This window comes from Oncorhynchus mykiss, chromosome 15 (genome assembly GCF_057628025.1).
Source record: "Oncorhynchus mykiss isolate SJ-2025 chromosome 15, ASM5762802v1, whole genome shotgun sequence".
NCBI lineage: Eukaryota > Metazoa > Chordata > Actinopteri > Salmoniformes > Salmonidae > Oncorhynchus > Oncorhynchus mykiss.
In genome coordinates this window covers 4,637,069-4,664,292 of record NC_143036.1, presented here as the reverse complement: position 1 = coordinate 4,664,292, position 27,224 = coordinate 4,637,069, and the positions used below count along the sequence as shown (strand labels likewise).

General features: G+C 46.3%; 1 protein-coding gene across 1 annotated transcript in view; it reads right to left on the bottom strand.

The window, feature by feature from the left end:
* The window catches only part of LOC110489526 (junctophilin-1), a 100,189-nt gene that overhangs the window by 70,642 nt on the left and 2,323 nt on the right, over positions 1 to 27,224 (bottom strand). The window contains exon 3 of the mRNA XM_036945667.2: positions 13,920 to 14,688. Coding sequence (XP_036801562.2) covers positions 13,920 to 14,688 — 769 coding nt within the window. The remainder of the gene's footprint in view (positions 1 to 13,919; positions 14,689 to 27,224) is intronic.

The window sequence follows — 27,224 nt, the reverse complement described above, 5'->3', positions numbered from 1 at the left end:
TATTTGCAAATTATGGTGGAAAATAAGTATTTGGTCAATAACAAAAGTTTATCTCGATACTTTGTTAAATACCCTTTGTTGGCAATGACAGAGGTCAAACGTTTTCTGTAAGTCACAAACTGTTGCTGGCATTTTGTCCCATTCCTCCATGCAGATCTCCTCTAGAGCAGTGATGTTTTGGGGCTTTTGCTGGGCAACACAGACTTTCAACTCCCTCCAAAGATTTTCTATGGGGTTGAGATCTGGAGACTGGCTAGGCCACTCCAGGACCTTGAAATGCTTCTTACGAAGCCACTCCTTCGTTGCCCGGACGGTGTGTTTGGGATCATTGTCATGCTGAAAGACCCAGCCACGTTTCATCTTCAATGCCCTTGCTGATGGAAGGAGGTTTTCACAAGGTCCCCCCATGTGGTCCTGGGATTTTTGCTCACCGTTCTTGTGATAATTTTGACCCCACGGGGTGAGATCTTGCGTGGAGCCCCAGATCGAGGGAGATTATCAGTGGTCTTGTATGTCTTCCATTTCCTAATAATTGCTCCCACAGTTGATTTCTTCAAACCAAGCTGCTTACCTATTACAGATTCAGTCTTCCCAGCCTTGTGCAGGTCTATAATTGTGTTTCTGGTGTACTTAGACAGCTCTTTGGTCTTGGCCATAGTGGAGTTTGGAGTGTGACTGTTTGAGTTTGTGGACAGGTGTCTTTTATACTGATAACAAGTTCAAACAGGTGCCATTAATACAGGTAACGAGTGGAGGACAGAGGAGCCTCTTAAAGAAGAAGTTAAAGGTCTGTGAGAGCCAGAAATCTTGCTTGTTTGTAGGTGACCAAATACTTATTTTCCACCATAATTTGCAAATAAATTCATTAAAAATCCTACAATGTGATTTTCTGGATTGTTTTTCTCATTTTGTCTGTCATAGTTGAAGTGTACCTATGATGAAAATTACAGGCCTCTCTCATATTTTTAAGTAGGAGAACTTGCAAAATTGGTGGCTGACTAAATACTTTCTCTCTCTCTGCAACTCTCTCTTCTACTCTTGAATGAGATGAATGCCAGCCAGGACAGCACTACTCAGTTATCTCTGACACACACACACACACACACACACACACACACACACACACACACACACACACACACACACACACACACACACACACATACTGATAGTGGAAGCTGGCACCACAGGGGCTTCTACACCAGCATCATTCTAGCTCTCAATCGATTGGTTGATCAGCACCATGAGGTCATCCGCTCTTCCCCAGGGGCTGATGGGACGGCTTGTCTAGGCCTGCTTTCTCACAGAGGGGATGTGTGTGTGTGTGTGTGTGTGTGTGTGTGTGTGTGTGTGTGTGTGTGTGTGTGTGTGTGTGTGTGTGTGTGTGTGTGTGTGTGTGTGTGTGTGTGTGTGTGTGGGTGTGTGTGTGTGTGCGTGTGTGTGTGTGTGTGAGTGTTTGTGCATATGTGTGTACCTCTCTACCTCTCTACCTCTCTTCCCTCTCTACCTCTCTTCCCTCTCTTCCTCTCTCTGGATCCACTAGGTGCATTGGGGAGATATGTGCTTGTTGGTTGGGTCATTGCAGGTCAATGAAACCAGATCACATGACCTCTATTGATCAATAAAACCACCTCTCTGTCAGCTAGCTACTACACAATGATGTGTACAGATCCACTAACCAGCCACAGCTAGAGAGCTGTGTTTGTCAGACCATGAGGCATCTGCCCGTGAAAGGTGACAGAGCTAGAGAGTGGTGTTTGTCAGACCATGAGGCATCTGCCCGTGAAAGGTGACAGAGCTAGAGAGTGGTGTTTGTCAGACCATGAGGCATCTGCCCGTGAAAGGTGACAGAGCTAGAGAGTGGTGTTTGTCAGACCATGAGGCATCTGCCCGTGAAAGGTGACAGAGCTGGAGAGTGGTGTTTGTCAGACCATGAGGCATCTGCCCGTGAAAGGTGACAGAGCTAGAGAGTGGTGTTTGTCAGACCATGAGGCATCTGCCCGTGAAAGGTGACAGAGCTAGAGAGTGGTGTTTGTCAGACCATAAGGCATCGGTCCTCTCACAAAATCATCAGTAGCGTCTGAACGGTTTGGCCTAAAAACTATTATGACCCCTCTACGGAAAGACGAGACTCTCATGAACATGATGTGTTACACCCCCTCTCCCCCCCTCCCCCAAGTGTCTTGTTAGGACACTACACTTCTGTCTGTAGTATCCTCACAGTTTGTGCTTCAAACTATTATGACCCCCTCTGATGAAAGGTGTTGTGGCTGTTTATGTCAGGGTTATACAGCCAATCGCTGACTTACGTCAGGGTTAAACAGCCAATCACTGACTTACGTCAGAGTTATACAGCCAATCACTGACTTATGTCACCGTTATACAGCCAATCACTGACTTACGTCAGGGTTATACAGCCAATCACTGACTTATGTCAGAGTTATACAGCCAATCACTGACTTACGTCAGGGTTATACAGCCAATCACTGACTTACGTCAGAGTTATACAGCCAATCACTGACTTACGTCAGGGTTAAACAGCCAATCACTGACTTACGTCAGGGTTATACAGCCAATCACTGACTTACGTCAGAGTTAGACTGTAAACTCTCCTTCCAGACTCATATCAAACATCTCCAATCGAAAATCAAATCTAGAGTCGGCTTTCTATTCCGCAACAAAGCCTCCTTCACTCACGCCGCCAAACTTACCCGAGTAAAACTGACTATCCTACCGATCCTCGACTTCGGCGATGTCATCTACAACTCTCTACTCAGCAAACTGGATGCAGTTTATCACAGTGCCATCCGTTTTGTCACTAAAGCACCTTATACCACCCACCACTGCGACCTGTATGCTCTAGTCGGCTGGCCCTCGCTACATATTCGTCGCCAGACCCACTGGCTCCAGGTCATCTACAAGTCCATGCAAGGTAAAGCTCCGCCTTATCTCAGTTCACTGGTCACGATGGCAACACCCACCCGTAACACGCGCTCCAGCAGGTGTATCTCACTGATCATCCCTAAAGCCAACACCTCATTTGGCCGCCTTTCCTTCCAGCTCTCTGCTGGCTTTGACTGGAACGAATTGCAAAAATCGCTGAAGTTGGAGACTTTTATCTCCCTCACCAACTTCAAACATCTGCTATCTGAGCAGCTAACCGATCGCTGCAGCTGTACATAGTCTATCGGTAAATAGCCCACCCATTTTTACCTACCTCATCCCCATACTGTTTTTATTTATTTTATTTTCTGCTCTTTTGCACACCAATATCTCTACCTGTACATAACCAGCTGATCATTTATCACTCCAGTGTTAATCTGCTAAATTGTAATTATTCGCCTACCTCCTCATGCCTTTTGCACACAATGTATATAGACTCCCTTTTTTTCTACTGTGTTATTGACTTGTTAATTGTTTACTCCATGTGTAACTCTGTGTTGTCTGTTCACACTGCTATGCTTTATCTTGGCCAGGTCGCAGTTGCAAATGAGAACTTGTTCTCAACTAGCCTACCTGGTTAAATAAAGGTGTTCTCAACTAGCCTACCTGGTTAAATAAAGGTGTTCTCAACTGGTCTACCTGGTTAAATAAAGGTGTTCTCAACTAGCCTACCTGGTTAAATAAAGGTGTTCTCAACTGGTCTACCTGGTTAAATAAAGGTGTTCTCAACTAGCCTACCTGGTTAAATAAAGGTGTTCTCAACTAGCCTACCTGGTTAAATAAAGGTGTTCTCAACTAGTCTACCTGGTTAAATAAAGGTGTTCTCAACTAGCCTACCTGGTTAAATAAAGGTGTTCTCAACTAGCCTACCTGGTTAAATAAAGGTGTTCTCAACTAGCCTACCTGGTTAAATAAAGGTGTTCTCAACTAGCCTACCTGGTTAAATAAAGGTGTTCTCAACTAGCCTACCTGGTTAAATAAAGGTGTTCTCAACTGGCCTACCTGGTTAAATAAAGGTGTTCTCAACTAGCCTACCTGGTTAAATAAAGGTGTTCTCAACTAGCCTACCTGGTTAAATAAAGGTGTTCTCAACTAGCCTACCTGGTTAAATAAAGGTGTTCTCAACTAGCCTACCTGGTTAAATAAAGGTGTTCTCAACTAGACTACCTGGTTAAATAAAGGTGTTCTCAACTAGCCTACCTGGTTAAATAAAGGTGTTCTCAACTAGCCTACCTGGTTAAATAAAGGTGTTCTCAACTGGCCTACCTGGTTAAATAAAGGTGTTCTCAACTAGCCTACCTGGTTAAATAAAGGTGTTCTCAACTAGCCTACCTGGTTAAATAAAGGTGTTCTCAACTGGCCTACCTGGTTAAATAAAGGTGTTCTCAACTAGCCTACCTGGTTAAATAAAGGTGTTCTCAACTAGCCTACCTGGTTAAATAAAGGTGTTCTCAACTAGCCTACCTGGTTAAATAAAGGTGTTCTCAACTAGCCTACCTGGTTAAATAAAGGTGTTCTCAACTAGCCTACCTGGTTAAATAAAGGTGTTCTCAACTAGCCTACCTGGTTAAATAAAGGTGTTCTCAACTAGCCTACCTGGTTAAATAAAGGTGTTCTCAACTAGCCTACCTGGTTAAATAAAGGTGTTCTCAACTAGCCTACCTGGTTAAATAAAGGTGTTCTCAACTAGCCTACCTGGTTAAATAAAGGTGTTCTCAACTAGCCTACCTGGTTAAATAAAGGTGTTCTCAACTAGCCTACCTGGTTAAATAAAGGTGTTCTCAACTAGCCTACCTGGTTAAATAAAGGTGTTCTCAACTAGCCTACCTGGTTAAATAAAGGTGTTCTCAACTAGCCTACCTGGTTAAATAAAGGTGTTCTCAACTGGCCTACCTGGTTAAATAAAGGTGTTCTCAACTAGCCTACCTGGTTAAATAAAGGTGTTCTCAACTAGCCTACCTGGTTAAATAAAGGTGTTCTCAACTAGCCTACCTGGTTAAATAAAGGTGTTCTCAACTAGCCTACCTGGTTAAATAAAGGTGTTCTCAACTAGCCTACCTGGTTAAATAAAGGTGTTCTCAACTAGCCTACCTGGTTAAATAAAGGTGTTCTCAACTAGCCTACCTGGTTAAATAAAGGTGTACTCAACTAGCCTACCTGGTTAAATAAAGGTGTTCTCAACTAGCCTACCTGGTTAAATAAAGGTGTTCTCAACTAGCCTACCTGGTTAAATAAAGGTGTTCTCAACTAGCCTACCTGGTTAAATAAAGGTGTTCTCAACTAGCCTACCTGGTTAAATAAAGGTGTTCTAAACTAGCCTACCTGGTTAAATAAAGGTGTTCTCAACTGGCCTACCTGGTTAAATAAAGGTGTTCTCAACTAGCCTACCTGGTTAAATAAAGGTGTTCTCAACTAGCCTACCTGGTTAAATAAAGGTGTTCTCAACTAGCCTACCTGGTTAAATAAAGGTGTTCTCAACTAGCCTACCTGGTTAAATAAAGGTGTTCTCAACTAGCCTACCTGGTTAAATAAAGGTGTTCTCAACTAGCCTACCTGGTTAAATAAAGGTGTTCTCAACTAGCCTACCTGGTTAAATAAAGGTGTTCTCAACTAGCCTACCTGGTTAAATAAAGGTGTACTCAACTAGCCTACCTGGTTAAATAAAGGTGTTCTCAACTAGCCTACCTGGTTAAATAAAGGTGTTCTCAACTAGCCTACCTGGTTAAATAAAGGTGTTCTCAACTAGCCTACCTGGTTAAATAAAGGTGTTCTCAACTAGCCTACCTGGTTAAATAAAGGTGTTCTCAACTAGCCTACCTGGTTAAATAAAGGTGTTCTCAACTAGCCTACCTGGTTAAATAAAGGTGTTCTCAACTAGCCTACCTGGTTAAATAAAGGTGTTCTCAACTAGCCTACCTGGTTAAATAAAGGTGTACTCAACTAGCCTACCTGGTTAAATAAAGGTGTTCTCAACTAGCCTACCTGGTTAAATAAAGGTGTTCTCAACTAGCCTACCTGGTTAAATAAAGGTGTTCTCAACTAGCCTACCTGGTTAAATAAAGGTGTTCTCAACTAGCCTACCTGGTTAAATAAAGGTGTTCTCAACTAGCCTACCTGGTTAAATAAAGGTGTTCTCAACTAGCCTACCTGGTTAAATAAAGGTGTTCTCAACTAGCCTACCTGGTTAAATAAAGGTGTTCTCAACTAGCCTACCTGGTTAAATAAAGGTGTTCTCAACTAGCCTACCTGGTTAAATAAAGGTGTACTCAACTAGCCTACCTGGTTAAATAAAGGTGTTCTCAACTAGCCTACCTGGTTAAATAAAGGTGTTCTCAACTAGCCTACCTGGTTAAATAAAGGTGTTCTCAACTAGCCTACCTGGTTAAATAAAGGTGTTCTCAACTAGCCTACCTGGTTAAATAAAGGTGTTCTCAACTAGCCTACCTGGTTAAATAAAGGTGTTCTCAACTAGCCTACCTGGTTAAATAAAGGTGTTCTCAACAGGCCTACCTGGTTAAATAAAGGTGAAATAAAAAAATATATATATAAATAAAAAAAATACAGCCAATCACTGCAGAGCTGGATAAAACTTTGTGGAATAATGTAAATCTATGGAAATAATACCCTCTCTGTCACAGGAAAAATAATACATTCAGGAAGCCCAATCGATTGTGAGATAAGGATCTCGGACATAAAGAGGGATTTTATTTTCAATACGTCCTGTAGTTCTGTCTCTTTCCTAAAATAAACTCATCCACAAAAATGTTTCCAACACACACACTTGTTTACTCTTTCTCACGCACCCCTTCTTCGTGTCTTGTTTACTCTTTCTCACGCACCCCTTCTTCGTGTCTTGTTTACTCTGTCTCAGCAGTAGTCGTCAACAGAGTGTTTCCTACAAATGTCAGCAGGGTTTTGCAATTCTCTAGAGAGTTTTTTTGTAATAAAAAATCCCCCCAAAATAAATGTGACCTTTCTTTAACTAGGCAAGTCAGTTAAGGCGAAATTCTTATTTATAATGACGGCCTACCCCGGCCAAAACCGTAACCAGGACGACGCTGGGTCAATTGTGTGCCACCCTAAGGAACTCCCAATCGAGACCGGATGTGATACAACCTGGATTCGAACCAGGGACTGTGCCACCCGGGATCCCACTAGAGCAAAGATATACATATCAGAAGGAGCTGTCAGGATATATATCAGAAGGAGCTGTCAGGATATATATATCAGAAGGAGCTGTCAGGATATATATATCAGAAGGAGCTGTCAGGATATATATATATCAGAAGGAGCTGTCAGGATATATATATATCAGAAGGACCTGTCAGGATATATATATCAGAAGGAGCTGTCAGGATATATATATCAGAAGGACCTGTCAGGATATATGTATCAGAAGGAGCTGTCAGGATATATATATCAGAAGGAGCTGTCAGGATATATATATATCAGAAGGAGCTGTCAGGATATATATATATCAGAAGGAGCTGTCAGGATATATGTATCAGAAGGAGCTGTCAGGATATATATATCAGAAGGAGCTGTCAGGATATATATATCAGAAGGACCTGTCAGGATATATATATATCAGAAGGAGCTGTCAGGATATATATATATCAGAAGGACCTGTCAGGATATATATATATATCAGAAGGACCTGTCAGGATATATATATCAGAAGGACCTGTCAGGATATATATATCAGAAGGAGCTGTCAGGATATATATATCAGAAGGAGCTGTCAGGATATACATATCAGAAGGACCTGTCAGGATATATATATCAGAAGGACCTGTCAGGATATATATATCAGAAGGACCTGTCAGGATATACATATCAGAAGGACCTGTCAGGATATATATATCAGAAGGACCTGTCAGGATATATATATCAGAAGGACCTGTCAGGATATATATATATCAGAAGGAGCTGTCAGGATATATATATCAGAAGGACCTGTCAGGATATATGTATCAGAAGGAGCTGTCAGGATATATATATCAGAAGGAGCTGTCAGGATATATATATCAGAAGGAGCTGTCAGGATATATATATCAGAAGGACCTGTCAGGATATATATATCAGAAGGACCTGTCAGGATATATATATATCAGAAGGAGCTGTCAGGATATATATATCAGAATGAGCTGTCAGGATATATATGTATATATATCACAAGGAGCTGTCAGGATATATATATCAGAAGGAGCTGTCAGGATATATATATCAGAATGAGCTGTCAGGATATATATGTATATATATCACAAGGAGCTGTCAGGATATATATATCAGAAGGAGCTGTCAGGATATATATATCAGAATGAGCTGTCAGGATATATATATCAGAAGGAGCTGTCAGGATATATGTATCAGAAGGAGCTGTCAGGATATATATATCAGAATGAGCTGTCAGGATATATATATCAGAAGGAGCTGTCAGGATATATATATCAGAAGGAGCTGTCAGGATATATATATCAGAAGGACCTGTCAGGATATATATATCAGAAGGACCTGTCAGGATATATATATATCAGAAGGACCTGTCAGGATATATATATATCAGAAGGACCTGTCAGGATATATATATATATCAGAAGGAGCTGTCAGGATATATATATATATCAGAAGGAGCTCTCAGGATATATATATATATCAGAAGGAGCTGTCAGGATATATATATATATCAGAAGGAGCTGTCAGGATATATATATCAGAAGGAGCTGTCAGGATATATATATCAGAAGGAGCTGTCAGGATATATGTATCAGAAGGAGCTGTCAGGATATATGTATCAGAAGGACCTGTCAGGATATATATATATATCAGAAGGAGCTGTCAGGATATATATATCAGAAGGACCTGTCAGGATATATATATCAGAAGGAGCTGTCAGGATATATATATCAGAAGGAGCTGTCAGGATATATATATATATATATATCAGAAGGACCTGTCAGGATATATATATATATATATATCAGAAGGACCTGTCAGGATATATAAATCAGAAGGACCTGTCAGGATATATATATATCAGAAGGACCTGTCAGGATATATATATATCAGAAGGACCTGTCAGGATATATATATCAGAAGGACCTGTCAGGATATATATATCAGAAGGAGCTGTCAGGATATATATATCAGAAGGAGCTGTCAGGATATATGTATCAGAAGGAGCTGTCAGGATATATATATATATCAGAAGGAGCTGTCAGGATATATATATCAGAAGGAGCTGTCAGGATATATATATATCAGAAGGACCTGTCAGGATATATATATATCAGAAGGAGCTGTCAGGATATATATATATCAGAAGGACCTGTCAGGATATATATATCAGAAGGACCTGTCAGGATATATATATCAGAAGGAGCTGTCAGGATATATATATCAGAAGGAGCTGTCAGGATATATGTATCAGAAGGAGCTGTCAGGATATATATATCAGAAGGACCTGTCAGGATATATATATCAGAAGGAGCTGTCAGGATATATATCAGAAGGAGCTGTCAGGATATATATATATATCAGAAGGAGCTGTCAGGATATATATATATATCAGAAGGACCTGTCAGGATATATATATCAGAAGGAGCTGTCAGGATATATATATATCAGAAGGACCTGTCAGGATATATATATCAGAAGGAGCTGTCAGGATATATATATCAGAAGGAGCTGTCAGGATATATATATCAGAAGGACCTGTCAGGATATATATATCAGAAGGAGCTGTCAGGATATATATATCAGAAGGACCTGTCAGGATATATATATCAGAAGGAGCTGTCAGGATATATATATCAGAAGGAGCTGTCAGGATATATATATATATCAGAAGGACCTGTCAGGATATATATATCAGAAGGAGCTGTCAGGATATATATATCAGAAGGAGCTGTCAGGATATATATATCAGAAGGAGCTGTCAGGATATATGTATCAGAAGGACCTGTCAGGATATATATATCAGAAGGAGCTGTCAGGATATATATATCAGAAGGAGCTGTCAGGATATATATCAGAAGGAGCTGTCAGGATATATACATATAATACAGTATGGACAGCAGTAGTTATATAGGATGAGCTGTGTCCAGAATACAGTAGAGAATAATCAGAATACAGTAGAGAATAATAAGAATACAGTAGAGAGGAATCAGAATACAGTAGAGTGTAATCTGAATACAGTAGAGAGTAATCAGAATACAGTAGAGAGTAATCTGAATACAGTAGTGAGTTCCATATATAGGGCACTACCATATACCAGAGCATATAGGGGGCTACATAGAGAATAGTGAGTGCCACTTGGGCAGTTCGCCTGACCCACCCCCCCCCCACTCCACCCCTCTGGATGCCTGTCCTGATCAGAACAGTGCTGAGTGCTTGGCAGTGTGTGTCTATCGTCACGGTATGTCTTTATTACACACTGTATAGGTTCTGGGAGCATCTGAGATATGGACAGAGAGCAGAGATCACACACACACACACACACACACACACACACACACACACACACACACACACACACACACACACACACACACATACAAACACTCACACACACACACACACACACACACACACACACACACACACACACACACACACACACACACACACACACACACACACACACACACACACACACACACACACACTGAAGGCTGATCATAAATGCCCAGGACAGTACACTGCTCTCTGTGATCTCACAAAAAACTGGCAAGTGTCTTCACTGACATTTTCAATCTCTCCCTGTCTGAGTCTGTAATACCAACATGTTTAAAGCAGACCATCATGGTCCCTGTGCCCAAGAACACCAAGGCAACACACCTAAATAACTACCGACCCGTAGCACTTACGCCTGTAGCCATGAAATGCTTTGAAAGGCTGGTCATGGCTCACATCAACACCATTGTCCCAGAAGCCCTAGACCCACTCCAATTCACACACCGCCCCAACAGATCCACTGATGACGCAATCTCTATTGCACTCCACACTGCCCTTTCCCACCTGGACAAAAGGAACACCTATGTGAGAATGCTGTTCATTGACTACAGCTCAGTGTTAAACACCATAGTGCCCTCAAAGCTCATCACTAAGCTACGGACCCTGGGACTAAACACCTCCCTCTGCAACTGGATCCTGTACTTCCTGACGGGCCACCCCCAGGTGGTAAGGATAGGTAACAACACATTCGCCACGTTGATCCTCAGCACAGGGGCCCCTCAGGGGTGCGTGCTCAGCCCCCTCCTGTACTCCCTATTCACTCATGACTGCATGGCCAGGCACGACTCCAACACTGTCATTAAGTTTGCCGACGACACAACAGTGGTAGGCCTGATCACTGACAACAACAAGACAGCCTATAGGAAGGAGGTCAGTGACCTGGCAGTGTGGTGCCAGGACAACAACCTATCCCTCAATGTAATCAAGACAAAGGAGATGATTGTGGACTACAGGAAAAAGAGGACTGAGCATGCCCCCATTCTCATCAACGGGGCTGTAGTGGAGCAGGTTGAGAGCTTCAAGTTCCTTGGTGTCCACATCAGCAACAAACTAACATGGTCCAAACACACCATGACAGTTGTGAAGAGGGCACGACAAAGCCTATTCCCCCTCAGGAGACTGAAAAAATGTGGCATGGGTCCTCAGATCCTCAAAAGATTATACAGCTGCACCATCGAGAGCATCCTGACTGGTTGCATCACTGCCTGGTAAGGCAACGGCTCGGCCTACGACTGCAAGGCACTACAGAGGGTATTGCGAACGGTCCAGTAAATCAATGGGGCCAAGCTTCCTGCCATCCAGGATCTCTATACCAGGTGGTGTCAAAGCAAGGCCCTAAAAATGGTCGAAAGATCCCAGCCACCCTATTCATAGACTGTTCTCTCTGCTACCGCACGGCAAGAGGTTCCGGAGCGCCAAGTCTAGGTCCAAGAGAATTCTAAACAGATTCTACCCCCAATCCATAAGACTCCTGAACATCTAGTCAAATGAATACCCAGACTATTTGCATTGCCCCCCTCCCCCCTTTTACACTGCTACTCTCTGTTGTTGTCATCTATGCATAGTTACTTTAATAACTCTACCTACATGTACATATTACCTCAACTAACCGGTGCCCCCACACATTGACTCTGTATCAGTACCCCCCCTGTATATAGTCTCTCTATTGTTATTTTACTGCTGCTCTTTAATTACTGGTTACTTTATATTTCTTATTCATATTTTTTGGGGGGAAACTGCATTGTTGGTTAAGGGCTTGTAAGTAAGCATTTCACTGTAAGGTCTACCTACACCTGTTGTATTCGGGCCCGTGTGACTAATACAATTGAATTTGATTTGATTTGAAAAGCAGCGATGATGATGAATTAGGGCCCACTGTCATAAGTCTGTTGTTACACATCATCACACATCACAACCGAGCTGAACTATTCAACTGAAGATCCGTAGCGTGATGCTCCACAGAAATAGCCAGGAGTTATGCAGTAATACTCCGCTAGCTGGTTGTACAGCCATACCAGCCATACCAGGCACACCAGGCACACCAGGCACACCAGCCACACCAGCCACACCAGCCACACCAGCCACACCAGCCACACCAGGCACACCAGCCATACCAGCCATACCAGCCATACCAGGCACACCAGGCACACCAGGCACACCAGCCACACCAGGCACACCAGGCACACCAGCCACACCAGGCACACCAGCCACACCAGCCACACCAGGCACACCAGGCACACCAGCCACACCAGCCACACCAGCCACACCAGGCACATCAGGCACACCAGGCACACCAGCCACACCAGCCATACCAGCCACACCAGCCACACCAGCCACACCAGCCACACCAGCCACACCAGGCACACCAGCCACACCAGCCACACCAGCCACACCAGCCACACCAGGCACACCAGCCACACCAGCCACACCAGGCACACCAGCCACACCAGCCATACCAGGCACATCAGGCACACCAGGCACACCAGCCACACCAGCCATACCAGCCACACCAGCCACACCAGCCATACCAGCCACACCAGCCACACCAGCCATACCAGCCACACCAGCCACACCAGCCACACCAGGCACACCAGCCACACCAGCCACACCAGCCACATCAGCCACACCAGGCACACCAGCCACACCAGCCACACCAGGCACACCAGCCACACCAGCCACACCAGGCACACCAGCCACACCAGCCATACCAGGCACACCAGCCACACCAGGCACACCAGCCACACCAGCCACACCAGCCACACCAGGCACACCAGGCACACCAGCCATACCAGCCACACCAGCCACACCAGCCACACCAGGCACACCAGCCATACCAGCCACACCAGCCACACCAGGCACACCAGCCACACCAGCCACACCAGCCACACCAGGCACACCAGCCACACCAGCCACACCAGGCACACCAGCCACACCAGGCACACCAGGCACACCAGCCACACCAGGCACACCAGGCACACCAGCCATACCAGGCACACCAGCCACACCAGGCACACCAGGCACACCAGCCATACCAGGCACACCAGCCACACCAGCCACACCAGCCACACCAGCCACACCAGGCACACCAGCCACACCAGCCACACCAGCCACACCAGGCACACCAGCCACACCAGGCACACCAGCCACACCAGGCACACCAGCCACACCAGGCACACCAGGCACACCAGCCACACCAGCCACACCAGCCACACCAGCCACACCAGGCACACCAGGCACACCAGCCACACCAGCCACACCAGGCACACCAGCCACACCAGGCACACCAGCCACACCAGCCATACCAGCCACACCAGCCATACAGGGAATGTAGGAAGGGCCTTTGATCTTGTGGATTTTGAATGCTGCATAGTAGTTTGTGTATTTACACATTCTCTCATACACATATTCTGTCTCTCACTCAGCCTCTCTCGTACACACACACACACACCTCACCGACCTACCTGGAAGCTGCTATTTCCACTTTCGTCCTGGAGGTGGCCCCTGCCCTCCGCGCCCCCTCCACGGCCCGGTCCACCTTCTCTTTGGTTTTGGGGTTCTTTAGCGGGATCAGCTGCTTCCTTATTCCACGAACCAACACGTTATTCTTGTACTTCCCTTCTTCCTTGTTCCCCTCGGGGAAGGTGGTGCACCCGTAACCGTGGCGCTTGTTGTTCAGCCACTCCCCCTCGTACTTCATCCCGTTGGAACGTTCGCTGACGCCGAACCCGTTGCGCTTGTCGTTCTTCCACTCCCCCGTGTACGTCTCGGTGGTGGTGGCATCCACGTGATCCTCCAATACCAAGTCCTCTTCCGGCAGCTCTCCGTCGCCCAGGGAGACGGTGGAGTTGGCGTCTGCGTCGGAGGAGCTGATGCGGCTCATAGCGGCGTCGCTGCGTGCCGAACTCCTCTTGCTGGAGATGGACGACTTCGATTCGGACTTGTGTAGCCGACGGAGGCTCCCGAACAGCGAGCCGCGGCGGAACAGACCCTTCTTCTTCCCTGTGACCACTTCGCCGTCCGAGTGGAAGTTGAGGACGAACCCGCCCCGGCCGCCGGTGGGCGTGTCACCCGAGAGGTCCTGGAGCACGGTGCCATTGCTCTGCTCGGAGCGTAGGGACGCTAGAGAGGTACGGAGTGGAGAGCGGATCACTGTTGCCATGCCGTAGGGAACACTCTGGCGCACGCCATAACCGTGCCGCATCCCGCCCATCCACTGGCCCTGGTATGTACCTGGAGGAGAGAGGACAGTAGAGATGGGGGTGAATAGATTGATTGACTGATTGATTGGTTGGTTGGTTGGTGCGTTGATTGATTGGTTGATTGATTGATTGATTGATTGGTTGGATGGCTGGTTGGTGGGTTGATTGACTGATTAATCGATTGATCTGTTGATTGATTGATTGATTGATCGATTGATCGGTTGATTGACTGATCTTAACAGTATTGTCTAAAAGCCACAATAAAAGGCACAGAGGGAAACTGGCCCAACGCTCTCAATGAAGGATACTAACGTCCTACAACAACATCAAGCTCATTAGACATTGATTAGATGAGAAAGAAACCCACCTGGTATCATAGATATCATTACATACTGAGACATTGATTAGATAGGAAGGAAAACCCACCTGGTATCATAGATATCATTACATACTGAGACATTGATTAGATAGGAAGGAAAACCATACATCAATATAATTCAAACGGAATAATAGGAATCTGCAGAAACATAATGTATCCCAAAAAGCACACTATCCCCTATATAGTTCCCTATTTTTAAACAGAGCTCTATGAGCGCTGGTCAAAAGAAGTGCACTAAATAGAGAATAGGGTTCCATTTGGGGCAGCAGCAATACATTACCTCAGTCTATCAGACTTAGCAGGGCTCTGATCAAATGAACAGTTCCAACAAATGATCTGTTTAACGACAGGTAGTCGAGTGGTTAGAGTGTAGAGGTGGCAGGTAGCCTAGTGGTTAGAGTGTAGAGGTGGCAGGTAGCCTAGTGGTTAGAGTGTAGAGGAGGCAGGTAGTCGAGTGGTTAGAGTGTAGAGGAGGCAGGTAGCATAGTGGTTAGAGTGTAGAGGAGGCAGGTAGCCTAGTGGTTAGAGTGTAGAGGCGGCAGGTAGCCTAGTGGTTAGAGTGTAGAGGAGGCAGGTAGCCTAGTGGTTAGAGTGTAGAGGAGGCAGGTAGCCTAGTGGTTAGAGTGTAGAGGAGGCAGGTAGCCTAGTGGTTAGAGAGTAGAGGAGGCAGGTAGCCTAGTGGTTAGAGAGTAGAGGAGGCAGGTAGCCTAGTGGTTAGAGTGTAGGGACGGCAGGTAGACTAGTAGTTAGAGTTTAGAGGTGGCAGGTAGCATAGTGGTTAGAGAGTAGAGGAGGCAGGTAGCCTAATGGTTAGAGTGTAGAGGAGGCAGGTAGCCTAGTGGTTAGAGTGTAGAGGAGGCAGGTAGTCTAGTGGTTAGAATGTAGAGGAGGCAGGTAGCCTAGTGGTTAGAGTGTAGAGGAGGCAGGTAGCCTCGTGGTTAGAGTGTAGAGGAGGCAGGTAGCCTAGTGGTTAGAGTGTAGAGGAGGCAGGTAGTCTAGTGGTTAGAGTGTAGAGGTGGCAGGTAGCCTAGTGGTTAGAGTGTAGAGGAGGCAGGTAGCCTAGTGGTTAGAGTGTAGAGGAGGCAGGTAGCCTAGTGGTTAGAGTGTAGAGGAGGCAGGTAGCCTAGTGGTTAGAGTGTAGAGGAGGCAGGTAGTCGAGTGGTTAGAGTGTAGAGGAGGCAGGTAGCATAGTGGTTAGAGTGTAGAGGAGGCAGGTAGCCTAGTGGTTAGAGTGTAGAGGCGGAAGGTAGCCTAGTGGTTAGAGTGTAGAGGAGGCAGGTAACCTAGTGGTTAGGGTGTAGGGACGGCAGGTAGACTAGTAGTTAGAGTGTAGAGGTGGCAGGTAGCCTAGTGGTTAGAGAGTAGAGGAGGCAGGTAGCCTAGTGGTTAGAGAGTAGAGGAGGCAGGTAGTCTAGTGGTTAGAGTGTAGAGGTGGCAGGGTAGCCTAGTGGTTAGAGTGTAGAGGAGGCAGGTAGTCTAGTGGTTAGAGTGTAGAGGAGGCAGGTAGCCTAGTGGTTATAGTGTAGAGGAGGCAGGTAGTCTAGTGGTTAGAGTGTAGAGGAGGCAGGTAGTCTAGTGGTTAGAGTGTAGAGGAGGCAGGTAGCCTAGTGGTTAGAGTGTAGAGGAGGCAGGTAGCCTAGTGGTTAGAGTGTAGAGGAGGCAGGTAGCCTAGTGGTTAGAGTGTAGAGGGGTCAGGTAGTCTAGTGGTTAGAGTGTAGAGGAGGCAGGTAGACTAGTGGTTAGAGTGTAGGGGCAGCAGTTAGACTAGTGGTTAGAGTGTAGAGGAGGCAGGGTAGCCTAGTGGTTAGAGTGTAGAGGTGGCAGGGTAGCCTAGTGGTTAGATTGTAGAGGAGGCAGGTAGTCTAGTGGTTAGAGTGTAGAGGAGGCAGGTAGCCTAGTGGTTAGAGTGTAGAGGAGGCAGGTAGTCTAGTGGTTAGAGTGTAGAGGAGGCAGGTAGACTAGTGGTTAGAGTGTAGGGGCAGCAGTTAGACTAGTGGTTAGAGTGTAGAGGAGGCAGGGTAGCCTAGTGGTTAGAGTGTAGAGGAGGCAGGTAGCCTAGTGGTTAGAGTGTAGAGGAGGCAGGTAGCCTAGTGGTTAGAGTGTAGGGGCAGCAGGTAGACTAGTGGTTAGAGTGTAGAGGAGGCAGGTAGCCTAGTGGTTAGAGTGTAGAGGGGTCAGGTAGTCTAGTGGTTAGAGTGTAGAGGAGGCAGGTAGACTAGTGGTTAGAGTGTAGAGGCAGCAGGTAGCCTAGTGGTTAGAGTGTAGAGGAGGCAGGTAGACTAGTGGTTAGAGTGTAGGGGCAGCAGGTAGACTAGTGGTTAGAGTGTAGAGGAGGCAGGTAGTCTAGTGGTTAGAGTGTAGAGGAGGCAGGTAGTCTAGTGGTTAGAGTGTAGAGGAGGCAGGTAGACTAGTGGTTAGAGTGTAGAAGCAGCAGGTAGCCTAGTGGTTAGAGTGTAGAGGAGGCAGGTAGACTAGTGGTTAGAGTGTAGGGGCAGCAGGTAGACTAGTGGTTAGAGTGTAGAGGCAGCAGGTAGACTAGTGGTTAGAGTGTAGAGGCAGCAGGTAGACTAGTGGTTAGAGTGTAGAGGCAGCAGGTAGACTAGTGGTTAGAGTGTAGAGGCAGCAGGTAGACTAGTGGTTAGAGTGTAGAGGAGGCAGGTAGCCTAGTGGATAGAGTGTAGAGGTGGTAGGTAGCCTAGTGGTTAGAGTGTAGAGGAGGCAGGTAGCCTAGTGGTTAGAGTGTAGAGGAGGCAGGTAGACTAGTGGTTAGAGTGTAGAGGAGGTAGGTAGTCTAGTGGTTAGAGTGTAGAGGAGGCAGGTAGCCTAGTGGTTAGAGTGTAGAGGAGGCCGGTAGCCTAGTGGTTAGAGTGTAGAGGAGGCAGGTAGTCTAGTGGTTAGAGTGTAGAGGAGGCAGGTAGCCTAGTGGTTAGAGTGTAGAGGAGGCAGGTAGACTAGTGGTTAGAGTGTAGGGGCAGCAGTTAGACTAGTGGTTAGAGTGTAGAGGAGGCAGGGTAGCCTAGTGGTTAGAGTGTAGAGGAGGCAGGTAGTCTAGTGGTTAGAGTGTAGAGGAGGCAGGTAGCCTAGTGGTTAGAGTGTAGAGGAGGCAGGTAGCCTAGTGGTTAGAGTGTAGAGGAGGCAGGTAGCCTAGTGGTTAGAGTGTAGAGGGGTCAGGTAGTCTAGTGGTTAGAGTGTAGAGGAGGCAGGTAGACTAGTGGTTAGAGTGTAGGGGCAGCAGTTAGACTAGTGGTTAGAGTGTAGAGGAGGCAGGGTAGCCTAGTGGTTAGAGTGTAGAGGTGGCAGGGTAGCCTAGTGGTTAGATTGTAGAGGAGGCAGGTAGTCTAGTGGTTAGAGTGTAGAGGAGGCAGGTAGCCTAGTGGTTAGAGTGTAGAGGAGGCAGGTAGTCTAGTGGTTAGAGTGTAGAGGAGGCAGGTAGACTAGTGGTTAGAGTGTAGGGGCAGCAGTTAGACTAGTGGTTAGAGTGTAGAGGAGGCAGGGTAGCCTAGTGGTTAGAGTGTAGAGGAGGCAGGTAGCCTAGTGGTTAGAGTGTAGAGGAGGCAGGTAGCCTAGTGGTTAGAGTGTAGGGGCAGCAGGTAGACTAGTGGTTAGAGTGTAGAGGAGGCAGGTAGCCTAGTGGTTAGAGTGTAGAGGGGTCAGGTAGTCTAGTGGTTAGAGTGTAGAGGAGGCAGGTAGACTAGTGGTTAGAGTGTAGAGGCAGCAGGTAGCCTAGTGGTTAGAGTGTAGAGGAGGCAGGTAGACTAGTGGTTAGAGTGTAGAGGAGGCAGGTAGACTAGTGGTTAGAGTGTAGAAGCAGCAGGTAGCCTAGTGGTTAGAGTGTAGAGGAGGCAGGTAGACTAGTGGTTAGAGTGTAGGGGCAGCAGGTAGACTAGTGGTTAGAGTGTAGAGAAGGCAGGTAGCCTAGTGGTTAGAGTGTAGAGGAGGCAGGTAGCCTAGTGGTTAGAGTGTAGAGGAGGCAGGTAGACTAGTGGTTAGAGTGTAGAGGAGGTAGGTAGTCTAGTGGTTAGAGTGTAGAGGAGGCAGGTAGCCTAGTGGTTAGAGTGTAGAGGAGGCAGGTAGCCTAGTGGTTAGAGTGTAGAGGAGGCAGGTAGTCTAGTGGTTAGAGTGTAGAGGAGGCAGGTAGCCTAGTGGTTAGAGTGTAGAGGAGGCAGGTAGCCTAGTGGTTAGAGTGTAGAGGTGGCAGGTAGCCTAGTGGTTAGAGTGTAGAGGTGGCAGGTAGCCTAGTGGTTAGAGTGTAGAGGAGGCAGGTAGACTAGTGGTTAGAGTGTAGAGGAGGTAGGTAGTCTAGTGGTTAGAGTGTAGAGGCAGCAGGTAGACTAGTGGTTAGAGTGTAGAGGAGGCAGGTAGACTAGTGGTCAGAGCGTAGAGGTGGCAGGTAGCCGAGTGGTTAGAGTGTAGAGGAGGCAGGTAGACTAGTGGTCAGAGCGTAGAGGTGGCAGGTAGCCAGGTGGTCAGAGCGTTGGGCCAGTAACTGAAACGTTGCTAGATTGAATCCTCGATCTGACAAGGTAAAAAAATATGTTGTTCTGCCCCTGACCAAAGCAGTTAACCAACTGTTCCCCAATAGGCTGTCATTGTAAATAGGAATTTGTTCTTATCTGACTTGCCTAGTTAAATAAAGTTTAAAAAAATAAGAAGTGTACACTACCTTTTAGGGCTCTAGTCAAAAGTAGTGCACTATGAAGAGAATAGGATGCAATTTGGACTCAGACATTGAGTATTTAGGTTATAATGGGTGGATAGATACCCACAAACCTACAACATCAGTAGCTTGTAAAACATGTATATTTTGTTTAAATCTGCCAATGTTAAAAGGGATTTATAAATACATTTGATTGATTGTGCACTGAGTGTACAAAACATTAAGGACACCAGTATTGAGTTGCCCACCCTTTTGCCCTCAGAACAGCCTCAATTTTGTCAGGACACGGCTTCTACTAGGTGTTGAAAGTGTTCCACAGGGATGCTGGCCCATGTTGACTCTACAAGGTGTCTAAAGCGTTCCACAGGGATGCTGGCCCATGTTGACTCTACAAGGTGTTGAAAGTGTTCCACAGGGATGCTAGCCCATGTTGACTCTACAAGGTGTCCAAAGCGTTCCACAGGGATGCTGGCCCATGTTGACTCTACAAGGTGTCCAAAGCGTTCCACAGGGATGCTGGCCCATGTTGACTCTACAAGGTGTCTAAAGCGTTCCACAGGGATGCTGGCCCATGTTGACTCTACAAGGTGTCTAAAGCGTTCCACAGGGATGCTGGCCCATGTTGACTCTACAAGGTGTCTAAAGCGTTCCACAGGGATGCTGGCCCATGTTGACTCTACAAGGTGTCCAAAGCGTTCCACAGGGATGCTGGCCCATGTTGACTCTACAAGGTGTCCAAAGCGTTCCACAGGGATGCTGGCCTATGTTGACTCTACAAGGTGTCCAAAGCGTTCCACAGGGATGCTGGCCCATGTTGACTCTACAAGGTGTCTAAAGCGTTCCACGGGGATGCTGGCCCATGTTGACTCTACAAGGTGTCCAAAGCGTTCCACAGGGATGCTGGCCCATGTTGACTCCAATGCTTCCCACAGTTGTGTCAAGTTGGCTGGATGTCCTTTGGGTGGTGGACCATTCTTGACACAATCGGGGAACTGTTGAGCATGAAATACCCAGCAGAGTTGCAGTTCTTGGCACCAACCAGTGCCTGGCACCTACTACCATACCCCGTTCAAAGGCACTTAAATATGTTGTCTTGCCCATTCACCCTCTGAATGGCTCACATACACAATCCATGTCTCAATTGTCTCAAGGTTTAAAAATCCTTCTTTAACCACCTGTCTCCTCCCCTTCATCTACACTGATTTGAAGTGGATTTAACAAGTGACATCAATAAGGGATCATAGCTGGAAACTGAGATGACTGGAAACTGAGCAGCATGGAACAGACCAGGGTGATAGATACTGATAGGACTCCAACTGACCCTCCAGACCAGGGTGGTAGATACTGCTAGCACTTCAACTGACCCCCCAAACCAGGGTGGTAGATACTGCTAGGACTTCAACTGACCCTCCAGACCAGGGTGTTAGATACTGCTAGGACTTCAACTGACCCTCCAGACCAGGGTGATAGATACTGATAGGACTTCAACTGACCCTCCAGACTAGGGTGGTAGCTCCTGCTAGGACTCCAACTGACCCCCCAGACCAGGGTGATAGATACTGATAGGACTTCAACTGACCCTCCAGACTAGGGTGGTAGATACTGCTAGGATTCCAACTGACTCCCCCAGACCAGGGTGGTAGATACTGCTAGGACTCCAACTGACCCCCCAGACCAGGGTGGTAGATACTGATAGGACTTCAATTGACCCTCCAGACCAGGGTGGTAGATTCTGATAGGACTTCAATTGACCCTCCAGACCAGGGTGGTAGATACTGATAGGACTCCAACTGACCCTCCAGACCAGGGTGGTAGATACTGCTAGGACTCCAACTGACCCTCCAGACCAGGGTGGTAGATACTGCTAGGACTCCAATTGACCCTCCAGACCAGGGTGATAGATACTGCTAGGACTCCAACTGACCCTCCAGACCAGGGTGGTAGATACTGCTAGGACTCCAACTGACCCTCCAGACCAGGGTGGTAGATACTGATAGGACTCCAACTGACCCTCCAGACCAGGGTGGTAGATACTGATAGGACTCCAACTGACCCTCCAGACCAGGGTGGTAGATACTGCTAGGACTCCAACTGACCCTCCAGACCAGGGTGGTAGATACTGCTAGGACTCCAACTGACCCTCCAGACCAGGGTGGTAGATACTGCTAGGACTCCAACTGACCCTCCAGACCAGGGTGGTAGATACTGCTAGGACTCCAACTGACCCTCCAGACCAGGGTGGTAGATACTGATAGGACTCCAACTGACCCTCCAGACCAGGGTGGTAGATACTGCTAGGACTTCAACTGACCCTCCAGACCAGGGTGGTAGATACTGCTAGGACTCCAACTGACCCTCCAGACCAGGGTGGTAGATACTGCTAGGACTCCAACTGACCCTCCAGACCAGGGTGGTAGATACTGCTAGGACTCCAACTGACCCTCCAGACCAGGGTGGTAGATACTGATAGGACTCCAACTGACCCTCCAGACCAGGGTGGTAGATACTGCTAGGACTTCAATTGACCCTCCAGACCAGGGTGGTAGATACTGATAGGACTCCAACTGACCCTCCAGACCAGGGTGGTAGATACTGCTAGGACTTCAATTGACCCTCCAGACCAGGGTGGTAGATACTGCTAGGACTCCAACTGACCCTCCAGACCAGGGTGGTAGATACTGCTAGGACTCCAACTGACCCTCCAGACCAGGGTGGTAGATACTGATAGGACTTCAACTGACCCTCCAGACCAGGGTGGTAGATACTGCTAGGACTCCAACTGACCCTCCAGACCAGGGTGGTAGATACTGCTAGGACTCCAACTGACCCTCCAGACCAGGGTGGTAGATACTGATAGGACTTCAACTGACCCTCCAGACCAGGGTGGTAGATACTGCTAGGACTCCAACTGACCCTCCAGACCAGGGTGGTAGATACTGATAGGACTTCAACTGACCCTCCAGACCAGGGTGGTAGATACTGCTAGGACTCCAACTGACCCTCCAGACCAGGGTGGTAGATACTGATAGGACTTCAACTGACCCTCCAGACCAGGGTGGTAGATACTGCTAGGACTCCAACTGACCCTCCAGACCAGGGTGGTAGATACTGCTAGGACTCCAACTGACCCTCCAGACCAGGGTGATAGATACTGCTAGGACTCCAACTGACCCTCCAGACCAGGGTGGTAGATACTGCTAGGACTCCAACTGACCCTCCAGACCAGGGTGGTAGATACTGCTAGGACTCCAACTGACCCTCCAGACCAGGGTGGTAGATACTGATAGGACTCCAACTGACCCTCCAGACCAGGGTGGTAGATACTGCTAGGACTTCAATTGACCCTCCAGACCAGGGTGGTAGATACTGATAGGACTCCAACTGACCCTCCAGACCAGGGTGGTAGATACTGCTAGGACTTCAATTGACCCTCCAGACCAGGGTGGTAGATACTGCTAGGACTCCAACTGACCCTCCAGACCAGGGTGGTAGATACTGCTAGGACTCCAACTGACCCTCCAGACCAGGGTGGTAGATACTGATAGGACTTCAACTGACCCTCCAGACCAGGGTGGTAGATACTGCTAGGACTCCAACTGACCCTCCAGACCAGGGTGGTAGATACTGCTAGGACTCCAACTGACCCTCCAGACCAGGGTGGTAGATACTGATAGGACTTCAACTGACCCTCCAGACCAGGGTGGTAGATACTGCTAGGACTCCAACTGACCCTCCAGACCAGGGTGGTAGATACTGATAGGACTTCAACTGACCCTCCAGACCAGGGTGGTAGATACTGCTAGGACTCCAACTGACCCTCCAGACCAGGGTGGTAGATACTGATAGGACTTCAACTGACCCTCCAGACCAGGGTGGTAGATACTGCTAGGACTCCAACTGACCCTCCAGACCAGGGTGGTAGATACTGCTAGGACTCCAACTGACCCTCCAGACCAGGGTGATAGATACTGCTAGGACTCCAACTGACCCTCCAGACCAGGGTGGTAGATACTGATAGGACTCCAACTGACCCTCCAGACCAGGGTGGTAGATACTGATAGGACTCCAACTGACCCTCCAGACCAGGGTGGTAGATTCTGATAGGACTCCAACTGACCCTCCAGACCAGGGTGGTAGATACTGCTAGGAAAGTATTCAGACCTCTTTACTTCTTTTCCACCTTTTGTTACATTCCAGCCTTATTCTAAACAAAAACAAAGTCTCAGACTCTGTCAGGTTGGATGGGGAGCGTCGCTGCACATCTATTTTTAGGTTTCGCCAGAGAAGTTTGATCGGGTTCAAGTCCGAGCTCTGGCTGGGTCACTCAAGGACATTCAGAGAACTGTTCTGAAGTCACTCCTGTGTTGTCTTGGCTGTGTGCTTAGGGTCGTTGTCCTGTTGGAAGGTGAACCTTCACACCAGTCTGAGGTCCTGAGCGCTCTGGAGCAAGTTTTCATCAAGCATCTCTCTGTACTTTGCTCCGTTCATCTTTCCCTCGATCCTGACTAGTCTCCCAGTCCCTGCCGCTGAAAAACATTCTCACATGATGCTACCACCACCATGCTTCACCGTAGGGACGTTGCCAGGATTCCTCCAGACGTGATGCTTGGCATTCAGGCCAAACAGTTCAATCTTGGTTTCATCAGACCAAAGAGTCTTGTTTCTCACTCCAAGAGGGCTGTCATGTGCCTTTTACTGAGGAGTGGCATCCGTCTGGCCACTCGACCATAAAGGCCTGATTGGGAGATGGTCTAGGAGTCAAAACAAATCAAATCAAATCAGACCTAGATTTGGGTGGAGGTTTTAGCGGTTGGAATATTAGGACAATTGGAGGTTTACAAAGCTGCAGAATGTATATGTGGAGGGCTTAATAAAAGTATTTATTAAAAAATGGAATTAAAAATGGTTTCAAAAAGAAAAAAAGGCCTGATTGGTGGAGTGCTGCAGAGATCTCCACAGAGGATTTATTTTTATTATTAACGCATTTTTTTGGTTACTACATGGTTCCATATGTGTTATTTCTTCGTTTGATGTCTTCACTATTATTCTATAATGTAGAAAATAGTAAAAATAAAGAAAAAACTTATTATGCACCAATCCTGTCATTATGGTGTATTGTGATGTCATTATGGGGGTATTGTGATGTCATTATGGGGGTATTGTGATGTCATTATGGGGGTATTGTGATGTCATTATGGGGTATTGTGATGTCATTATGGTGTATTGTGATGTCATTATGGGGTATTGTGATGTCATTATGGTGTATTGTGATGTCACTATGGGGTATTGTGATGTCATTATGGGGTATTGTGATGTCACTATGGGGTATTGTGATGTCATTATGGGGTATTGTGTGTAGTAGATTGATGAGGGCATTTTTTTGCGTCATACATTTTAGAAAAGGCTGTCAGGGTTGGAAGATTACACTATATAGGATCACAATGGTCAGATGTCCATGACTTTAGGAGTAGCCTCTGTAGTAGGAAATGTTGCTTAGTGACGTCACTAACATACGACAGTACTTGGGGGATGAGGTTTGTTTTAATAATATCAGATGGCACCAACAGGACTAATGTGACATAGTGAATGATATGCCATAGAGAACACCAGTTAACAACAGACATCAAGGTCCCTTGTGGGGGCTGGCAGGGTCCATGCTATCTCCTCGCCTGATCTGGGAATACTCCTTTGTTTACATAAGTCAGATCAAATCAAATCAAATGTTATTAGTCACATGTGCTGAATACAACAGGTGTAGTAGACCTCACAGTGAAATGCTGAATACAACAGGGGTAGTAGACCTCACAGTGAAATGCTGAATACAACAGGTGCAGGTAGACCTTACAGTAGGTAGACCTTTGCTGAATACAACAGGTGTAGTAGACCTTACAGTGAAATGCTGAATACAACGGGTGTAGTACACCTCACAGTGAAATGCTGAATACAACAGGTGTAGTAGACCTCACAGTGAAATGCTGAATACAACAGGTGTAGTAGACCTTACAGTGAAATGCTGAATACAACAGGTGTAGTAGACCGTACAGTGAAATGCTGAATACAACAGGTGTAGTAGACCTTACAGTGAAATGCTGAATACAACAGGTGTAGTACACCTCACAGTGAAATGCTGAATACAACAGGTGTAGTAGACCTTACAGTGAAATGCTGAATACAACAGGTGTAGTAGACCTTACAGTGAAATGCTGAATACAACAGGTGTAGTAGACCTTACAGTGAAATGCTGAATACAACAGGTGTAGTAGACCTTACAGTGAAATGCTGAATACAACAGGTGTAGTACACCTCACAGTGAAATGCTGAATACAACAGGTGTAGTAGACCTTACAGTGAAATGCTGAATACAACAGGTGTAGTAGACCTTACAGTGAAATGCTGAATACAACAGGTGTAGTAGACCTTACAGTGAAATGCTGAATACAACAGGTGTAGTAGACCTTACAGTGAAATGCTGAATACAACAGGTGTAGTACACCTCACAGTGAAATGCTGAATACAACAGGTGTAGTAGACCTTACAGTGGAATGCTGAATACAACAGGTGTAGTAGACCTCACAGTGAAATGCTGAATACAACAGGTGTAGTAGACCTTACAGTGAAATGCTGAATACAACAGGTGTAGTAGACCTTACAGTGAAATGATGAATACAACATGTGTAGTAGACCTTACAGTGAAATGCTGAATACAACAGGTGTAGTAGACCTTACAGTGAAATGCTGAATACAACAGGTGTAGTAGACCTCACAGTGAAATGCTGAATACAACAGGTGTAGTAGACCTTACAGTGAAATGCTGAATACAACAGGTGTAGTAGACCTCACAGTGAAATGCTGAATACAACAGGTGTAGTAGACCTTACAGTGAAATGCTGAATACAACAGGTGTAGTAGACCTCACAGTGAAATGCTGAATACAACAGGTGTAGTAGACCTTACAGTGAAATGCTGAATACAACAGGTGTAGTAGACCTTACAGTGAAATGCTGAATACAACAGGTGTAGTAGACCTCACAGTGAAATGCTGAACACAACATATGTAGTAGACCTTACAGTGAAATGCTGAATACAACAGGTGCAGTAGACCTCACAGTGAAATGCTGAATACAACAGATGTAGTAGACCTCACAGTGAAATGCTGAATACAACAGGTGTAGTAGACCTTACAGTGAAATGCTGAATACAACAGGTGTAGTAGACCTCACATTGAAATGCTGAATACAACAGGTGTAGTAGACCTTACAGTGAAATGCTGAATACAACAGGTGTAGTAGACCTTACAGTGAAATGATGAATACAACATGTGTAGTAGACCTTACAGTGAAATGCTGAATACAACAGGTGTAGTAGACCTTACAGTGAAATGCTTACATTTACAAGCCCTTAACGCAGTTTTAAGAAAAATAAGTGTTAAGTAATAAAAAATAAAAAAATATAATAAAATAAAAATGAATTAACAAATAATGAAAGAACAGCAGTAACATAATAGTTAGTAGTGAGGTTATATACAGAGGAC